Source organism: Pelobates fuscus, chromosome 1, assembly GCF_036172605.1.
Source record: "Pelobates fuscus isolate aPelFus1 chromosome 1, aPelFus1.pri, whole genome shotgun sequence".
NCBI lineage: Eukaryota > Metazoa > Chordata > Amphibia > Anura > Pelobatidae > Pelobates > Pelobates fuscus.
The window spans coordinates 441,885,071-441,906,402 of NC_086317.1; the positions used below are offsets into that span (position 1 = coordinate 441,885,071).

The 21,332-nt window shown below is 44.2% G+C and overlaps 1 protein-coding gene across 2 annotated transcripts in view; it reads right to left on the reverse strand.

The window, feature by feature from the left end:
• The window catches only part of IFT88 (intraflagellar transport 88), an 87,154-nt gene that overhangs the window by 32,697 nt on the left and 33,125 nt on the right, over positions 1-21,332 (reverse strand). For both annotated transcript variants that reach the window (XM_063444902.1, XM_063444901.1), the window contains exons 16-17: positions 17,460-17,546; positions 9,249-9,435 (exon numbers count right to left, since the gene is read on the reverse strand). In XM_063444902.1, coding sequence (XP_063300972.1) covers positions 9,249-9,435; positions 17,460-17,546 — 274 coding nt within the window. The remainder of the gene's footprint in view (positions 1-9,248; positions 9,436-17,459; positions 17,547-21,332) is intronic.

The window sequence follows — 21,332 nt, forward strand, 5'->3', positions numbered from 1 at the left end:
GACAGGATTTAGGTAAGCCCAGTAAGGGCTGGTTAGCATGTGATTTGGTAGAAAACAGAGAGGGTGAGGAGATGGTTAAAGGTGTTGAAAAGATTGCAAAAGTATGTAAAATTGCTGTACCGACATGTGGAAGATTGCAACCAGAAAGTTGGCGCAAGTTACTGGCAGAAATGAAAGGCAAGCTTACAGATAATGATTTATTAAAGACTGCTGAAGCATGGTACAGAGTAGCGAAGGCTATTCAGTTAGAAGGTTGGGTTGAGGAAGAGATAAATCACAAAGGTGTGAAATTGTTTGTGTATCATAAGAATTGTGTTGCTGGGGTTTACCCTCAGCCAGCGCCCCAAAATGGCGCCCAGGGGATGTCTATCCCCAAGGTTCAGTCAGCAGTAGGTGATAGCCAGCTGACTATGTTCCCCACTCCCAATCCTCCCGAATCCCATCCCATCACCTCTCCTGTCTGCCCGGTCCTGAATTCTGACGGATCTTTCTTTACCCCTTCCCCTTCTCTAACAGTCCCATCATCCTCATCCATCCCCACGCTACCTTCCATGCCTAATCCTAACATTTCATCTGCCATTTCCTCCCTGCAATCCCTCTCCGTAGCTAATCCCCTCCCGTCAGCAACCGCCCAACTAACTACCCCTCCCTCCCTTGCTCCGACTCCTCCTTCTGCACCCATCCCTACCAATCCCGTCCTGTCTCCTCCCATAACCGGCTCCACCCCAGTCCAATACCCTACCTCCTTAAATGTACCTACCCACCCTACTCTTCTGCCCTCCCCTGCCTGGCCCTACACCTTCCCATATCCCATGGCCCTGCCCTACCCCGGTTACCCTCCCTTTCCCCAAGCCACTCCCCAGGTTCCGGTCATGCCCAGTCCGGCTCAGTCTGCCCCGGAAGTGCCCATATCAAACATGGCCGCCACTTCTTCCCTTAATCCTAATGCAACTCCTTTTCCTGCCTCCAATATGGCGGCCGCCAGTTCAGCCCTGATGCCGGTAATCCCCGGTGACTACCTGTCTCCAGGTTATGACTCGCTAGCCACCCCTGCATCTGGGGCTCTTTCCCATCCCCCGATCCTTTCACCTCACGCGGGCCCTGCACCACGTAAGAGAGCCAATATCATAGAATTCGATGACGAAGAGGAGGACAGGGTATCCCATGTCTCATCGGAGGTTGCTGCGGGAGCCTCAGCTCATCGTTCTATCGATGACCCCTTCGGCCACAAGGGTCGGGGAGAACGGGCCCCTCCTAAGTATGTTGCTTTCAACCCCACTCAAGCTAGTGCTCTAATGAAATCACTCCCTGACCCAGAAAAGCAGCCTATGCCCTTTTACCGAGGGATAGTTCAAATTCAAAAGACTTATTCCGCCGCATGGCGTGATCTACTCAGCATTTGTGCTATTAAAGCAGGGGATGCATATTGGCCAAGCATGGCCCGTCACCTCAGTACAGATCTGCTTTCCAGTGATGTTGATTACCCCTCCGGGGTAACCTTTTGCACCCAATTAAGAGAATGGGCTAAGGACAAACTTGCAGATCAGGCTGCTGGCCTTACTGATGTTATTCAAGATAAAGGAGAATCAGTGGAAAGGTTTCATGCAAGACTGTATCAAATGTTTACAGATTTGGGGTTTGATCTTACTGACAAGATTCATTCACAAATGCTGTCAGGTGCGTTTGTCCAAGGTGTTAAAGACTCTATACGCAAGGGAATCATTGCTGCACGCCCTGAATATAAGGTTGTTCCCCTGGATACCCTGCTTTTAGTTGCTAGGGGCCTAGAATCTGCCCAGACCCCCAGAAGGCCAAGCTCTGCCCCTCTTATGGTATCACGCAGTACCCCTGTTCCCAGGGGCACCAGACCAGAGGATGGTTTCTGCTTTAATTGCAAGGCTAAAGGGCATTTTAAAAGTGATTGCCCGGAACCCAAAAGAGAGCCAAGAAAGCCATCCAGGCCTGCCCCGGCCACTAAGGCCGAAAAAGAGGTTCCAATAGTTGAGGAACCCGATGAATAGGAAATTGGCAAGCCTGTGTCTGTGACCCCTGTCATGGCAGTGTCTACAGGGGATAAGGGGGGGCCACTTGCCACAGTGACTTTGCCCATTGAAGGCCACCCTACCACATTTCTAGTTGACACAGGTGCAGCCCGTAGTGTTCTGCGAGAACAAGACCTGCCAGACCCATCCTTCCTGTCAAATATTGATGTCTCTTGTGTTGGAGTGGATGGCCAGCCAAGACATAGCCCTTTAACAACTCCACTACGAGTTGGCTCTAGCCTGCTTGCTCGCTTTGTAGTATCCTCCACATGCCCAATTAACCTGTTAGGTGCTGATGTTCTCTCACGCCTGCAAGCATCCATCACCTTCACCCCGGATGGGCAGGTAGAAATGTCCACACCTCTATCTGAATCAGACACCTCAGCCTTGTGCTCCTTGCCTCTAATGCTGCATTTAGAAAAGCCCCGTGAGAAAGCAACAGAATTAAGGTCCAATTTCCCAGAGGTATTAAAAACACAGGTGCCCGCCAAGTTATGGTCCTCAGGCCCAGAGGACATAGGTCACCTAAATGTTCCCCCTGTGGTGGTAAAGCTTATTCCAGGAGCTAAGTTACCAAGAAAGCCACAATATCCATTAAAACCAGCACAGGCTGCTGCCATTTCTATCCACATCAAGGCACTCTTGGAGAAGGGTGCCCTGGTAAAATGTAAATCTGAATGCAACACCCCATTATTCCCTGTGAAAAAGAAAACTCCAAAAGGTGAGCCAGAGAAGTACAGGATGGTTCAGGATCTCCGTGCTGTCAATGAAGCTACCGTCCTGGACACCCCTCTTGTACCAAATCCCCATACTCTGCTCTCTGGAGTCCCACCATCTGCAAAATTTTTCACAGTCATAGACCTGGCCAATGCCTTTTTCAGTGTCCCACTGGACCCATCTTGTCAATACCTGTTTGCCTTCACCCATGAAATGCAACAGTATACCTGGACTGTCATGCCCCAAGGGGCACAAAATTCTCCAAGTCAATTTGCAAAGGCCATGGCCACCATCCTTGACCCATGGCAAGCCGAGCACCCAGAAGTTGTTCTGCTCCAGTATGTGGATGATTTGTTGCTTTGTGGAGATGATATACCCACTACTGAAAATTGCTCAATTAGTCTCCTTTGCTATTTGGCAGAACAAGGATGCAAAGCTTCGCTCATCAAGCTCCAATTCTGCCAACCTTCAGTAATTTTCCTTGGACATTGCCTATCTCAAGGCACCAGACATCTTACTCGGGACCGGGTAAGAGCTGTACTGGACATTCCACCTCCAAGGACTTCAAAGTCTCTTCATGCCTTCCTAGGCCTCATTTCCTACTGCAGAGCATGGATCCCAGAAGCCTCTCTGCTTATGCAACCTCTCTATGATGCACTTAAGTCTGACCCATTCTGTTTGACTAATGAAGCTCTGGACAATTTCAATGCTCTCAAACGTGCCATTGCTTCTGCTCCTGCCTTGGGCCTACCTGACTACTCCAAACCTTTCAAATTATTTGTCTCTGAAAGACAAGGCCATGCAACAGGAGTTCTCACCCAAACTAATGACTTAAGAGGCCGCCAGAGGCCTATTGGATATTTCTCATGTCAACTGGACATTGTGGCCAGAGGGACTCCTTCCTGTCTCAGGGCTGTTTTTGCTGCAAGAGAACTCATAGAAAGAACCTCAGACCTGGTCCTTGGCCACCCTCTGGTTGTTTTGGCCCCTCATGACATTTCTGCCATCATCAACCAAGTCCAACTCAAGCACGTGTCTCCAGCCAGACACTTACGCCTACAGTGCCATCTTCTTCTGCCTGACAACATTTCCATCCAAAGATGTCAAGTTCTTAACCCGTCCACTCTTCTTCCACTCCCTGAGGGGGGTATCTATTATGGATTTATCACGGATGAAACCTACATTTACCTGCTCTGTGGATGTATCAAGAAAGTCATGCATCCACATTTGACATTTTATGAAGATGAGACACCTCTTTGTGAAGGCCCGGATTACGCCTTCTGCACCATGTGGTACAAGCCGAACATTACTCCTGAACCTTGCTATGAAGATGAGCTTTACCACTGGACTGATGTAAAGCTCACTGCTCAAGATTTCTATTGTGACTCTGAAGGCAATAGCATGGTCTTGGTCCAACTACCTCAACAACTCAACTACCTCTACCGCCATTGGGATACTGCTATCCCACATATTCCTGTTACCAAATTGAAGACAAGGTCATGGAATGATCTTGGGCCCATGGCGAAGCTATGGGCCACCATGGATGAAGAACAGCTACAGGAAAATGGTATTGTCAAATACCCAACAACTGACCTTCTGGAAGCATGGCCACGCCACTTCCTAGAAAAAGAATTTCAAGATCTGGTCATAGTGAATGATTATGACCCTGAAACACATCATGACTGTTTTGAACAGATGAAAATGGAGACAGTGCACCTACCAACTGTGCATGAGAATCCGTTACCAGATCCAGATTTTACCCTGTTTGTGGACGGTTCAAGATATGCTGATGAAGAAGGAAGATATCATACAGGATATGCCGTAACCACAACAGATGAAGTTATCAAATCATCACCCTTACCGCCAGCAATGTCTGCGCAAGAAGCTGAATTACAGGCTCTGACTTCAGCATGCAAAATTTCCGAAGGAAAACGTGCCAACATCTATACAGATTCAAGATATGCTCTGGGCATGGCACATGACTTCGGCCTAATTTGGAAGACAAGAGGATTTCTTACCACCGCCGGTACACCAGTCAAGCATAGTACTGCAATCAAGGAGCTAATGGATGCCCTCCTACTCCCTAAAGAAGTGGCCGTTTTGAAGGTAAAGGCCCATGGGAAATTGGATACAGATGAAGCAAAGGGCAACCATTTGGCTGATCAGGCTGCTAAGCTAGCAGCCAGGGATCTGCAGGAAGTGGATGAAGAAGTGTCCGGACAAGAAGAAGAAGTCCCTATTTTTGCTCTGCAAACTCTTCCTACTGATTTGCGAATTTTGCGAGAACAGCAAGCTGCAGTCACTCCTGAAGAAATCCAGAAATGGAAAAAGAAAGGAGCTGTCCAAAAGGACGGAGTATATTACAACAACTTCAAATTTTGTCTTCCCAAAAATTTATATCCAGCAGTTGTCCAATGGGCACATGGGCCTGCACACCTGTCAAAGGAATTGATGGCCGCCCTCATACAGAAGTATTATGAAGCACCCGGAATCACAACATTGATCAGCAGCTTCTGTAAGGCCTGTGTCATTTGTGCAAAATGCAATCCAGGAAGACCAATCAAGGTGCCTGCAAAACACCTGGCAAAGCCCATGTACCCCTTCCAGCGAATTCAAATTGACCACATCCAAATGCCCAAAAGTGGGCCCCATGAATATGCACTAGTCATAGTGGACATGTTCTCAGGATGGCCAGAGGCCTACCCAGTGGCCAATATCACTGCAAAAACAACCGCAAGACGCCTACTTACAGAGATAGTATGTAGGTTCGGACTCCCAGAAGTCATTGAAAGTGATCAAGGCCCAGCTTTTACAGCGACAGTGACTAAAGAAATTTGGACTGCTCTAGGGGTGACTCTAGCCTTCCACACCCCTTACCACCCACAAAGTAGTGGTAAAGTAGAGCGCATGAATGGCACTCTAAAAGCCAGAATGTTAAAAATGTCACAAGAAACAAAAATGCCCTGGCCAGAAAGCCTGTCAATAGCTTTATTTAGTGTTAGGCACACACCTAGAGGGAAGCATTCACTGTCCCCATATGAGATTCTATTTGGGACAGCACCCAGACTAGGTTGTTATTATCCACAGCAGTTACAGCTCCAATCAGATGTTTTAGTAGACTATGTAACTGAACTTTCAAGTGCCTTAAACAAAATACATGCCCAAGTTTTCTCTTCAATTCCAGATCCCGAATTGGATACAGGTACCCATAACCTGCTTCCCGGAGATTGGGTTCTGGTCAAGAAGTTTGTGCGGAAAAATACCCTGGAACCAAGATTTGACGGTCCATTCCAAGTTCTCCTGATTACCGCAACCTCTGTCAAACTGGCCGGTAGGCCAAATTGGATCCACGCTTCCCACTGCAAGAAATCTCCTGCCCCCGAGGAAGCAGATACCGCACAAGCATGTACCTCTGGTACACCTTCTCCTTAATTAGCCTCATAAAGGCCCAGCAAGTAGCCATCACCAAAGATATTAGTGGGTATACCTTCTGGTACAATTCATCATGCACCCATGTGGCTACTTACACCTTTGACTACTGTGATATTGTAGAATGCCCATTTCCCACATCACAAATCCAGAGTATCTATAGAGATATCCCTCATTCAAAAGACCCATATGTTTGTGTAGTTGACAAGCAATGGGGGCACAATTGTAACCATTGGGGGGCGGCGGGATGGAATGCCGGGCCTGCCTGGGGTTACAAACCAAAAAGTGCCTTATCTAAAGTAGATGATCATGGTAGATCCCTTCTCCAGAGAATGACTTTGAGAAAGCCTGGGGGGGGGGTACACCAATGAAATTAATCCTTAACATTGAGCATCCAAGCCCAACAGATGCAGACGAGTATGTGATGGGAATGTATTGGAAAAAGGGTTCCTACCGTAAATTAGGGCATTTCTACCTCAAAGATATGTGTAACTCTTCTGAGTGGCAAGGGGCCACCCATATGGTCCCTAACCCATTAAAACCTCATATCCAGACCTTTCAAGACATGATGGCCATTGCTAACCCCACCTTTGAAGATACCATGGCCGCTGAAACAGGTTTTAATGATGTAAATTTATGGTTAGAATGGATGAAATATAATGCTAATAAGCATAATAAGACCGCATGCTATGTGTGTGGCGGTGCCCGGCCTCACCTGGGTACTGTACCTCTAATCCTGCCAGTAGATGTAGAGGAATGTGTTTTAAGCCTTTTTGCCTATCACTATAATTTTAACAGGTCCATATGTTTTGCATGGACAAAGGAGTATCCTCTCCTAACCAAGGATGTCAAACCCCCAGATGGTATTACCGTGTATAAAGGTAATTACACTTGTTATGCTAATTATGATGGAATTGGTAAATTCTTGGGTAACTTCTCTAAGGGGTATTGTGCTACCTACAGAAATGTCTCTATGAACTTGTTGCAGTTTCACACCAGGTCATTAGGGGATATTTACTGGTTGTGTGGGGATTTACAGCTAAGATCCAGAATGGACAAAGAGTGGTGGGGGGAGTGTACTCTGGCTAAAGCCATTATGCCTATACATATCATCTCTGACACACACCTCGTCACCCATGAGTCCAGGCACACTAAGGTTAAGCGTGACGCCCCAGTGAAAGGAAGTTTTGATCCTCATGTGTATATTGATGCCATTGGAGTGCCTAGGGGGGTGCCCAATGAGTTTAAAGCAAGAGATGAAGTTGCTGCAGGATTTGAATCACTTTTTGCCATAGTTACCACAAACAAGAATTTAAATTGGATAAATTACATTTATTATAATCAACAGCGTTTTGTTAATTATACCAGAGACGCCCTCCAGGGGTTGGCCGAACAGTTGCAGGCCACATCCCAAATGGCTTTTCAGAATAGAATGGCCCTAGATATGATCTTAGCCGAAAAAGGAGGGGTTTGTAAAATTTTGCCCGACACCATGACATGTTGTACCTATATCCCAGAAAACACAGGCCCTAATGGTAAAGTTACATTAGCCATAGAGAAATTAAATGACCTGTCTGAAGAGTTAAAAAGGAATTCTGGGATAAAAGATCCCTGGGAAAGATGGTTTGGTTGGATGACAGGATGGCAAAAGGCTTTAATGCATATTGGTATGGCTATACTAATTTTTCTTTTTATTTTTGCTCTTCTCTTTTGTTGTATCCTCCCATGTCTGAGAAAATCCCTCATGAAGACTGTTGACCAAGCGGCACCCACTTTCACCCATCTCGAAGTTGATGACCAAGATTTCCAAGACATCAACTCACCCTGTCTGCCGCTGCAAACAATCCCTTTTGTTGATAAAGTGCAGGAATTCTAGGAAGGGACTAGCTTAGGGACAGCATCTGTCAGTGAATGGTAAAGGCCCCGTGTGGAGAAGTGGTGGGTTAGCTGCCATGGGACACCCATGGGTGTGAAGTGTTCGAGAGCCATACTGACGGATGAGTTAGCCTATCAGGGTCAGATCTAGGGACAGTCTTGCACTTTGCATTAACACCTAGCTAGCGGCCACGGGGTTTCTGTGCCTTTGGGTTAACACGTCTTCCTGGTACGAACTTAATAAAGTTTTATCTCTTAGAATCTAACATTTCACAGGGGGGACTGATGTGGGATTATTAAAAATCTTTATTGTACTTGTATTGAATTATTGCACTAACTCCATTTTAACTTTATACTGTGACAATCCTCCATTTTGTCCTCCTAACCTGACTTCTTCAATCCTCCATTTTGTCCTCATAACCTAACTTGTTCATTTTAAAACTACCTTACATGACAGAATTTCCCAGCACATCTAATACAATAGACAAAGACTGTATTTTCTATAAAGACATGATTAACACAGGAATTGCTGACTTTTCCTTAAACTTGCAACATAGTATAATTTGAAGGCCATGAGAACACAGTAGTAATGAAATGTTCTATTCATAAGAGACCTTGCACCTGGCCACGAGGCCTGAGATCACCGACCGTGTAAAATGACGCTCAAGACCCCCTTGTCCCCACCCGTGTCCAGAACAATCCCACCTCTTGGAGGGTGGGCACGGGACTAACCACTTAGTTTTTGAGCCAATTAATAATATTGATAGGAGGACACTAATCCCGACACTTAACAATTAATCCAATTAATGATGTTTATTTGCTGATATTCTAATAATCAATGATGACGTAAAATGCCTCTTAAAAGGGCCTGCGCGCCCGCTTTTTAATCACTTGCCAATAAATTTTCTCGAAGTTATTTTAACCTGAACCTTGTGTGTCAGACTTAATTACTTCAGCGTATATACGCAATTCAATTTTATTAATTTGGACAGGAACAGATAGACATTTAAACATTTTGGTTTACTGCTAAAAAGTACCATAACACCCTTTCTGCTTTCATTATTGTGACTGGTTTTCAAACTGCTTTGAGAAAAGAAAGGCAAACTAGTGTCTAATTCCATAAAACTATTCATGCACGCAAGGATCTTTAAAGAGCTCTACAGAACGTGAGCTAAATTCACTCACCAAGGTTATATAGTGCTTCAGTGCAGGATGAATCGTTTCTCAGAGCCTCTCTGTAGTACTCCGCTGCTTTGTCGAAGTCTCCACTTGCAAAAATAACATTTCCTTTATTTGTTAGCGCTGCCGGGTTATATCTATCAGAGGATACAGCTAAATCTGCGTAGATATCTGCGTGTGAATACTCCTCCTCCTACATAAAGTAAAGCAGATTAAAACAGGGAGATTGGTAAAAAGACCTTCATCAGGTTTAGAAATAGGATAAACCGTACTGGTGTAATATCAACCAAAAATTTACAAAAAAATATACCTTGCACCTCCCTGATGTCATATAGTCTTCTCAATTTTCAATTACATTTATTTTTTTGTTTTGTTTTTTGAGAAACTTAATTATTGTCCTTTTTTTTTTAGACTGCAGCACACACTTCTGTCCTGATTTGTAGCTGGTTTCCCTGGGTGCTAACATCAGGTTTGCATTTTTTTTGTCAAACTTATTGAAGATGGGGGACTGCCACAATAGACTCATGCGATCAATTACAAAATACACATTCATCACTAATCCCAACAGAAACATGTGAAACAAAGTCCAAGTGAAAATACTCAAAATGACCAGTATTAAATAGCTCAAAGGGTCTTATTTTGCAAACAGTATGCCAAGATGGGCGGTGAAATGTATGTGAGAACCTCTGTGTTTCCCAAAGTTACATTGGACCCAGTAAATAAACTGATGAAAATTTGAAAAAATAAACTGGCATGTCTGTAATTTGACCCTATAAGGTCTAATATTGGATATTGCTGTACCAGAACACAAATCTGAGGTTATATTACGCTTTATATTGATTGATGCACTCTAAAAATTGAACCAATATATGGAATATGTGTCTTGTTTTGCTAATTTGAAATCTACTCCTCTTACTTCCGGTCCAGCGCCACCATGTTCTGAGATTTGTGGGTGTTACTTTTTTTTGTAACACCAACCGCTGGTCTTCCCACACTCCGCCGGCTGTCTTGTGTGATTTGCCCTGCTTGGGGACACTTCCTTAAGCTTGAAAAACCTCCTGTGTAACACTTACACGTTGGCTTTGGTGCCAGCATCCTGGCGTCTGAACTGAGTGCCAACATTCACTATTTTCGTATACTCCCTAGCCAGCCAGCGCAAGCAGAGTCGATAGGTGGTTTCCATAGAAACACAGTGCATGGGCGTGGGGGATTGGGATCTGTTTCATGTTTATCCATGGTATATTTGCAAGTTTTATGTTTATGCCCTGACCTGGGCTCCTTTACACACGCTTATCACTTAGAGGATCTAATATATGTTTATACCACCATGGCCCTGAGGGGGGACCCCGGTGCGGACCTCCTAGCTCTCCGTTTTTTAGGGAGAGGAATCCACTTAATGGAGATATGTCCCTCATTTGACTCTCGCTCCCCCCGGCGCCCGTGTTTCTACCATGACTGGGTCCTCTATCGGGGGGGAGGGGGTTTCTTACCCCTGAGGGGGAATCTGCCTGAGTAATGCGGTAGTGGGGGACAGGACAGTTTATCCGGTAGCGCCCGGCTCGGGAGGGGGGGGGGTCGGTATCATTCTAGCCGTTTAGCTTTACTTGTTTGTCCTCAATATGATTTAGGTAGGCACCTAGGAGTGCCTATCACTGTTGGTCTGTGTTCATGCTACCCTGGAGCATTTTATGTGCTCTGGAGTCGCTTCAACACATACCCCATATTGACCTGGCTATAGGTAAGTCCAGGCGAAAGTTCTCACTATTGTTATTCTTCTTCTTCTTCTCTATACCAATTTCCTTTCCTTCCTCTATTCTCTCCCCTCCCTGTTCCCCCTTTCCCATTTTCCCTCTCCCACCTCCCTGGAAGGGAGACGTTGGCGTACTTAGATATATTGCCAAGTACGGAATTGGTTGGCATAGACCGAGCTACTGCTCGCGGTACTTACTCTGTACACTACAAAATGCACATCGGCTCCGGGTGGGTCAGACACGTGAGACAAGCATGACTCTTTATCTGACGCAATGCCGTTAAAGTTACTGTCCCTGAACGTCAAGGGCCTTAACGCACCGAGCAAACGTCGCCTTATGTTTAGGGATCTTAAGCGCTCAAACCCGGATATTGTATTCTTGCAGGAGACACATATACCGGCACCGGCGAAATTCGCTCTGAAAGATCATGTATTTCGAACCGTGCACGAGGCCAGGGCTTTGAACAAACGAAATGGTGTTGCTGTGCTTATACACCACAGATGCCCATTTAGACTTGGAAGGGTGACAGCGGACCCGTCGGGGCGCTTTATCCTTGTGTCGGGAAGTTTGTACTCCCATGCGTTTCACTTTCTTAACATCTATGCCCCCAATGACCCCTCTGCTGAATTCTGGGATGCTATGGCCCACTTGGTCAATGATTTACCGCATGGCATGGTAGTAGTGGGAGGGGATCTTAACGCTGCTCCATGTCCGGCTGTAGATAGAAGCCGGAGCGGTGGCCTACCGAGGTCTCATAGGAGAGGGGGACAGGACAAACTGCTCTGTTCCTTTGTTCTCCAAACAGGCCTATTGGATATCTGGAGAGCACATCACCCGACTGACCACGACTATACCTACTATTCTGCCCCCCACGATACTTACTCCAGAATCGATATGTTTTTAGTAAATTCACAATCAGCATCAAAAGTCTCGGGATCTACGATAGGCTCTATCACTTGGTCGGATCATGCTGAGGTCACTCTGACCTTAGATAACTTATGTGTAGCGTCCCCATGGTCCTGGAAGTTAAATACTTCCTTGCTGCAAGATCCGACCATAGTAGAGATAGTTCGGACGGAATTGATAGACTATTTCAATAGGGAAACAGGGTCGGATCTCCGTCCGGCTACGATATGGGCCGCCCATAAAGCTGTTATTCGTGGCGTTTTGATTCGCGAAGCCTCGCTGCGGAAGAAACGCAAATCGCAATTGCTGTCATCTCTCCTAACGGCTTTGGGAAAAGCTGAGGAGAAACATAAGACTGCCTCGTCACCCACCACATTAGCGAGCGTACGGGACGCACGGAACTCGGTTCGCGAGGCACTCCTTGACGATACAGCCAGAGCCATAGTGTGGTCCAAGAGGACTTACTATGAAAAATCCAACAAAATGGATACGCTATTAGCCAGATCTCTCCGTCCAAGGCAGGGCCAATCGCACATATTGAGGGTAAAGGATAACGCGGGTAAGTATTGTACAGATCCCACCGACATAGCCTTCACGGATTACTTCTCCAATCTATACAATCATTCCGAGGATGACGACGCGACACGTCAGCGTGAAATTGATGACACCAAGAACTTTCTGTCGCATCTACACTTACCGACGTTGAAGGGGGAGGATTCCGCTGCCCTTGGATCACGAATTACAGCAGAGGAGATTGACGCGGCGATTTCCTCCCTGAAAGGCAATAAAGCTCCGGGCCCGGATGGCTTTGAAGGTAGCTATTATAAGGTCTTTCGCGAGGAACTTACACCCCACTTGGAAACCCTGTTCAACAACCTCATGGAGGGGGGTATGCCGGATAGAGACATGTCACTGGCTGATGTGGTCCTTCTGCCAAAACCCGGCAGGGACGATTAATTACCGGAAAACTTTCGCCCGATTTCATTAATAAATCACGATTCAAAGATATTGGCGAAGATCCTGGCGACTCGCCTGAACCCTTTCTTAACACATCTAATTCACCCAGACCAGGTGGGGTTTATCCCTAGTAGACAACTGTTTGAGAACACTAGGCGTAACATCGATCTCATATGGCGGCAGACCGACGAGGGGATCCCGACGCTGCTTTTATCACTCGATGCGGAGAAGGCCTTTGACAGAGTTAAATGGCCTTATCTCTTCGAGGTTCTCCGACATTTTGGCCTCCCAGACACTTTTATAACAGCAATTAAGGCAATGTATACTGATATTCAGGCGCGGGTCCGGATCACGGGATCGAAAGTTATGCCCTTCAGGTTGGGCAACGGAACGAGGCAGGGCTGTCCTTTGTCACCTTTATTGTTTGCTTTATCACTGGAACCCCTTTTGCAAACAGTGCGTAATAATCAGGAGATTCGGGGGATTCAGATCGGGGGACAACGATACGTTGTGTCCGGTTTTGCCGATGACGTGATGTTGACCTTGACGGACCCGAGACCATCGATGGCAGCTTTAATGGCCGTGTTGGACGCTTATAGCGATCTGGCCGGATATAGGGTGAACCTGTCCAAATCGAGCGCTCTCCCTCTCAATATACCTGACTCGGATGTGATTCATATAAAGGAGACTTATAAGATCAAAATTGATAGAGACCATATCAAATACCTTGGGGTTCGACTGACGGCGGACCCAGCCCGGCTCTACCAGCAAAACTATATGCCTTTAATTCGCACTCTAATCTCGGATATGGAAAAATGGCAGGATAAGCCGATCTCTTGGATCGGCAGGATCCATGCAGTAAAGATGAATGTGCTCCCCAGAATCCTGTTCCTATTCCAAGCTCTTCCGGTTAGACTAACCAAGTCTGATCTGAGCACAATTCAACAGGCGATTGGCAAATTTATTTGGCAGAACAGGAAACATAGAGTCTCACGAAACATCTTATATCGAGCCAAACCGAGGGGTGGTTTAGGTTTACCGAATCTATATTTTTATTATCTAGCGGCCCAATTAGCGCAAATAGCGTTATGGCACTCTCCCCCGGACGGGAGGAGGTGGGTAGATTTAGAGTCCTCCCTCATGGGGCCTGACATCCCCCAGTTCTTCATGTGGATTCCTAAGGCCAACAGGCCGTCCCGGCATATTAAATGCCCGGCAATAGCGAACTCCTTGAAACTATGGGATGCCACATCACTAAAATATGGGCTATCCTCACAGAACTCCCCATTGACTCCATACCTAAGAAACACAGCCTTTAGCCCGGGTTTACATGCCAGGGATTTCAAGGGCATAGAGAGCGCTGGTGTCCAACGTCTCTGCCATTTATACGAAGGCGGTTCGCTTCTTCAGTTCGAGGACTTGAAGGCTAGGGCTACTATGCGCCCTTCTGATTTCTTTAGGTATCTGCAATTAAGAGATTATGCCCAGACACCAGTAGTTAGAACCGCTGCTTTGACGGTGCCTACCTTTTTCGAAAACATGTGCCTTAAAAAACACCTCCCGAAAGGTCTTATTGCTGCTCTGTATTCACATTTAAGTATTACCACGCCGGAATGGGGGACGCTCACATACACATCCCAATGGGAGGCTGACCTTGGTGAGGAGTTGGAAGGGGTGGAGTGGCAGGAGATATGGGAAGCTGCGGCAGCTTCGTCTATATGTGTCTCCATGCAGGAACAAGCGTATAAGACCATGTTCCGGTGGTATTCCACTCCAGTTAAGCTTTGTAGAATGCACAGAATCTCTAATGATTTGTGCTGGAGAGGTTGTGGCCACAAGGGAACCTATTTGCACATGTGGTGGGACTGCGCGGAGGTCCAAAAGTTCAGGAAGCAGGTTGCGGAGCTAATAAGAGATATTTTTAATAGAGACATCAAATTAGACCCTTGGGTGTTTCTTCTGGCCAGACCTATGGAGGACTGGTCCAGAACAGAACAGAAGTTGATAAATAAAGTGAATTTAGCTGCTAGGAGAGCCCTAGCACAAGGGTGGCTACAGAGTGTTACTCCTCCACTGAATGTTGTTCTGCAAAAAATTAAAGATTCCTTTCTTATGGATAAATTGACGGCGAAGGTCAGAGGCACGACCGCGAAATTCGACAAGGTCTGGGCTCCATGGATGGACAGTGGAGTGGGCGATTAGGAGGCGGAAGGTGTGGGCTCATTCCCCCATACCCCTGTCTCTGTGGGACCTTGTGTTTCCTGTTCGCCCGCTCCATATCATACTATACCCCTACGTGGGACTTTCATGATCCCACTGGGGGGCATATGGTACGCTGTCGACCCTTTCGGTGTCGGGCATCTCAAGGCCGACACTACCTTATATACCATTTCACTTATGCATGCCGGTTATAAATTATAAACTACATAAATAGGTCCCAACGTCTCCCCCCTTACCATCCCTTCCCTACCCACTCGATTTCTTTTTCCTATCTTCTCTTGCTCCTATCTCTAGTTTTATCTACCTTTCACCCTTTTTCTTTCTTTCTTTCCCTCCTTTCAATCTGACTGGCCCGCCTATTCCTTTTCACGTGCAGATACCTTCTTGGCCCTGCTTCCAGGGAACTGTGAACACCTAAGGTTTGCCGTGGATTTGATGTAACATTTAAAAAGGCAAACACACGCTCAAGGCTGGAGGAGGGGAATATACCTACATATGCCTTGAATCTAATGAAACTGTGTCAGTACTCCTCTGCTTAACATGACCCACGTGATATTGCCAGTCAAATTTTCTTTTTTCTCTTTTCTTTTTGTTTTATATATATTTATATTTTAAAATTAGGTGAAACACCATCTCTAAATATGAACCTTCATGGCCGATGTTCGCTCACCATACTCACCATTACTGACTGCTTATTTTTTGTTGTTTTTTTTTGCCATATTCCTATCTTCGCTGATGCCTGAAAATGTTCAGTTCTTTGTATGTACACTATTACTACTGTTATATATGGTGTTGAAACCTTGTAATAAATAAAGAATTTAAAAAAAAAAAGAAACACAGTGCATGCAAAACTGCCGGCACAATGTATGGACAGAATGTTAGGCTCTTTCAAAAGCGCACAAGTGAAAATAGCGATGCCAGATTTCCTTTAAAAGGAGACTCTCAGCAGACCCCATTTTGAATATAGCTGCATTTTGGAAAGGTTTAGCTTGCAATAACTCACTCTTTGCAATAATTGTACCTTAACTTCCCAAAACAATTGAAAGCCTAGACATTACAGGCATTTTAGCAATCAGATGAATAATTGAAAATATTTGTAATTATTTTTGTAATTATTTTTTTTTAAGTTTTACTATTTGCATAATTTTTTATAAGCTAAACAGTGGAAAAACTAACTTTTATTTTCCATTTTTTAAGAACATTTTATTAACTATAAAAGGCTACAGAAAGCAAGTGATGTCAACAGCCAATCAGAGCCTGGGATTTCTAGCAAAGCTCTAGCAAAGCTCAATGTGCTCTCTACTCTACAGTAAACAGAAATTGCTCTCTTAAAGGGACACACTCCAGGCACCCAGACCACTTCTGCTCATTGGAGTGGTATGGGTGCCAACTCCCACTACCCTTAACCCTGCAAGTGTAATTATTGCAGTTTTTTTTAAACTGCAATAATTACCTTGCAGGGTTAAGTCCTCCCCTAGTGGCTGTCTATTAGGACCTATGTGAGGACCTCCAGCGTCACTCTATTCCCCATAGGGAAGCATTGAAATTCATTGCCGCGCATGCGCATTAGGTCTCCTCAGCCGGCGGGCGAGATCAGTCTCGCCCACCGGCCGACGTGAGCAGAAGGAGGAGCGGCAGGGGAGGAGGAAGCAGCGACGTGGGACATGTCGCTGCCTCTGGTAAGTCACTGAAGGGGTTTTCACCCCTTCAGCAACTGGGGATTGGTGGGTGGGAGGGAGAGGGACCCTCCAGTGCTAGGAAAACGGATCGTTTTCCTGGCACTGGAGTTTCCCTTTAACTCTGATATTGCTTGATTCTGAGTCCATGCTTAGCTACAAACTTTTTTTGATAAAAACAAAAATAAAACTGCAGAAAATACTTAAAGAGGCACTATAGGTAGCCAAACCACTTCTTATTAAAGTGGTCTGGGTGCAGTGTCCCTGTCCCCTTAACCCTGCAATGTAAAACATTACAGTTTCAGAGAAACTGCAATAATAACTTTGTAGGGTTAACTTCACCTCTAGTCCAGCCAGCCAGTAGAGGCACTTTCTGGTGCTTCAAGGAGTTTCTCTCTGTGAAATGATGCTGGAAGTTCTCATGGTTTGCACGAGGACGTCCAGCATCTCCAAATCCCCCCATAGGAAAGTATTGATTCAATGCTTTCCTATGGGGGAAGTCCTAAAGAGCGCAGCCATATGCGCATTAGGTTGCCCAATCGCCATGATGTTGGAGAAAGAGGAGATGGAGTTAGTACCGAAGGACCTCAGCGCTGGAAAAGGTAAGTGAAAAAAAAAAAGGCATGCACACATACATTTGGCTTTAGCATACTGTTTTAACAATATACAATACATAAACGACATGAAAGACACAGGTTACTACATACCAGGAAATAGACGAACGATAAGTTGGTTGCTGCTGCGCTTTTTACTCTGCTGTCCTTCTTCTCAAACATTTTTAAGGTTTCTACAGCCTGAAATTATGCCGAAATACTTTAGTAGGATTCTCAAGAAATATTATTTATAAAGTGTCAACAAATACTGCAGCGCTGCACATCAGTATGTAGACATGCCACGCATCGAAGGTTAATTACAGTTTTTAGAAAAGTGAGGATTCTAAATTATATATTCAGTTTGCAATATGAGTTGGAACATTTATGTCCTTCATGTATCATATCGCGCAGAATACAAACAGAGAAAGCAAAAAATATTTATACTTTACAGTTACAAAAAACAAACTAAAAACATAACACTACAGAGCTGACAGGTTTTCATTGTGCAAGTGCTGATCTTGGAATTTCTTCACCAATTTAAACCGTTCAATGGCAGTTAAATGAAACATTGCTGGGAACATGCAAAGTCAGAGGCCATTAAGAATGTGGGATTTCAAAGGTTGTGCCGAAAAACCTCCCAGCATACCACTGTGCACAGAAAAAGAATCCGATGTTTGAACTGCCTCCAAGATAGGATACATTGTAATAACATTGTATGCAACCTTTTTGTCAACTTTTTATACAATGTAGTTAGTATCTGAGTCAAAATAGACACTTTAATATAAAGACACACTTACAAAATTGAAGTGAAAAACAGGCACATCATATAAAATTGGTTCAATCACAGAATCCCAGCAAACAGGAACACCGGAGAAAACGGCATCCAAAATAATAAATAAATGAATAAATAAAAACAAGTACATAAAATAAATAAAGGGCACAACGATGGGCACCAAGTTTGCACCAAGCTATGCCAATGTGTTTATGGACTATTGGGAGAGATCGTCAATTTGGTCCAATAACCCCTATGGTGCAAACTTGGTGCTCTGGATGCGTTACATTGACGATGTCTTGGTTATTTGGCGTGGCTCTTTAGATGAACTTGAAAAGTTCTTTATGTATGTCAACCATAATTCCTTATCCTTAATTTTTACACCTAAGGTAGGTATCTCAAATATAGATTTTCGTGACCTATCAATTTCAATATTGAAAATGGAGTCATTAAGACCAAAACCTTTTTCAAGGCTACCGATTCCAACAGTTTTATTGATACTGCAAGTGGACACCATCCGAACTGGCTCAAGGGGGTTCCCAAGAGCCAGTTCATTAGGATGCGTAGAAACTGTAGTGATTTAGACCTGTTTTATTCGCAAGCGGACGTCTTGAAGAATCGTTTTCTAGAAAAGGGGTATTGTCTGGAACTTTTGGATGCCGAGATCAAAAGAGTGGGAAACATCAATAGAAATGACCTTCTAATAGATAAAAAAGATGGATACCAGAAATCCTATGTTTGACTTATTTTTCAACACGCAATATAGCTCTAGAGCTTTTGATATACAGAGAATTATTAGAAAGCATTGGGGGTTACTTATTGAAGATGACTGTTTAAATACACAGATTCCCCAAGTTCCGAAAATTATTTTAAGGAAGGGAGTGAATTTCAAGCAAATTCTTTCAGCCAGTACATTTCGATCAGGAAATAAAAAAGTTAAAAATAAAGAAGGTTTCCACACGTGTGGGAACTGTATAAGTTGTAATCACCAGTATAGAGTCGTTTCAAGCTTCAGCAGTACACAAACTAAAAAGAAGTTCAAAATTAAAAGTTTGGTTTCCTGTTCCTCAACACATGTTGTATACCTTCCCATATGTGGATGCGGGTTGCAATATGTGGGAAGGACGGGAAGGAAGGCTAAAATCAGATTCCAGGAACATAGGAATAATATTAAAAAGAATGTTAACACATTCAGTGCCAGTGCACTGTAATAAATGCCCTTCTTTCAATTTGAATACTCTCCAATGCATTATTATCGAACAGGTAGCTCTGGACGAAAGAGGTGGTGACCTTGGGTTATTGTTGAGAAAAAGAGAGGGTTACTGGATACATACTTTACAAACTATGCAACCAAGGGGACTTAATGTGGATTTTGATTTAGTTTGTTTTCTTTAACCCCTTAAGGACACATGACATGTCTGACATGTCACGATTCCCTTTTATTCCAGAAGTTTGGTCATTAAGGGGTTAAGAAGTTAGTTTAATTATTATTATATTATATTTTTTGCTGCTTTTTTTTATTTAAATAGTGTTGATTTATTATATTTCACTTTTAGGATATTTTTTGTTATTTTGATTTAAGGGTTTATAACCATATATACATGAAGGTTTGCTATTAAAACTGTGGTAATTACCCAATATTTGGGATATTTTACTGATACTGGATATGTTACTTTATGTTTTTATGCATTATGGCCTTTTTTCGCTCTTATGATGAGCGGTGGAACGCAAGTTGCCGAATGGAACGCAAGCCTACACGTCACCATTTTAGTTTGAAAGCGAGGCTAGAGCCGCATTTCCGGTGACGTCACACGGATGTACCCGGAAGCATTGGGAGTGACGAACCCGGAAGTATGCTGCCGATAGGCTCGGATACACTGCGCGCCAAGATTAGAGGAATTTAAAAGAAGATTGGGACTTGGTGGACGTTTATGCCTACAAGGAGTTTTACTTTCCCCTGAGGAAGTTCAAGTTATTGAACGAAACGCGTAGGGCTATTTGAATAAGTGCAGAGTTTTATTTATTTATTTTATTTACTTATTTTTATTTATTCACTTATTTATTATTTTGGATGCTGTTTTCTCCGGTGTTCCTGTTTGCTGGGATCCTGTGATTGAACCAATTTTATATGATGTTTTTCTCTGTTATTATTGTATTGTAGATTTTCTGTTTTCCATATCATTTTGAGGACTGTGAGGAGTCCTTATCTACAGTACTTGTAGTACAAGGGTAATTGTTTTGGAGTTTTTTCTCTATCTATTGCCCACTAAGTGTGTGTTTTATCCACAATTTGGTGTATCTGTACATTTCTGTATAATTTGATTACATTTGGAACTTCTCACATTACCAAGAAAATAAGAAACTCTTTCTAAAACGACTAAGTAAACAATCTACTCTAAATACCAATGGACAGAGTACTGTACATACCAAATGATACTTTAAGGGTAAAGCAAATAAGGAAAAAAGAAAACAGAAATAAAAACGGCATGGTTACAGTAGTGATTATAAAACAAGCATTTATAGACAGCCTGCATTAGCTGGATCCCAGTTGAAGTATTTCTATGAAAAGCTCCCTGAGACAAGTTCAGATTTGCACTTTGTGTTAAAACAGTCATAAGGATTTGCAAGTTATAAATGAACAATAATATGTAGAGATGTGGTAAAGGCAGTCTAAAAGTTTTATAGAAGGCAGTAATGATAATCAAATGAGTTTATAAAAAAAAAATAATCTTCCACTGTTCAATTCTCTGCAAATTAGGACTTATATAATTTTGTTTATACAGCCCTAGTCACATCTCCTTGCATGTGACCTACGCAGCCTTCCTAAACACTTCCCGAAAAGGAACCTAGATATTCTAGTTTCCTATATTGCACACTCTGTTTAATTTCAGAATTTCTTATCTCTTTCTCTGTTAATAACCTTCAAGAACCTGCAGGAGCCTTGTGTGTGATTAACCCCTTAAGGACAGAGCTTCGGAAGCTTGTCTTTCACTTAAAGGACCACTCTAGTGCCAGGAAAACACTCATTTTCCTGGCACTAGAGTGCCCTGAGGGTGCCCCCACCCTCAGGGTCCCTCTCCCGCCCGGCTCTGGAAAGGGGAAAAGGGGTAAACCCTACCTTTTTCCAGCGCTGGGTGGGGAGCTCTCCTCCTCCTCTCCGCCTCCGTTCCGCCCCGTCGGCTGAATGCGCACGCGTGGCAAGAGCTGCGCGCGCA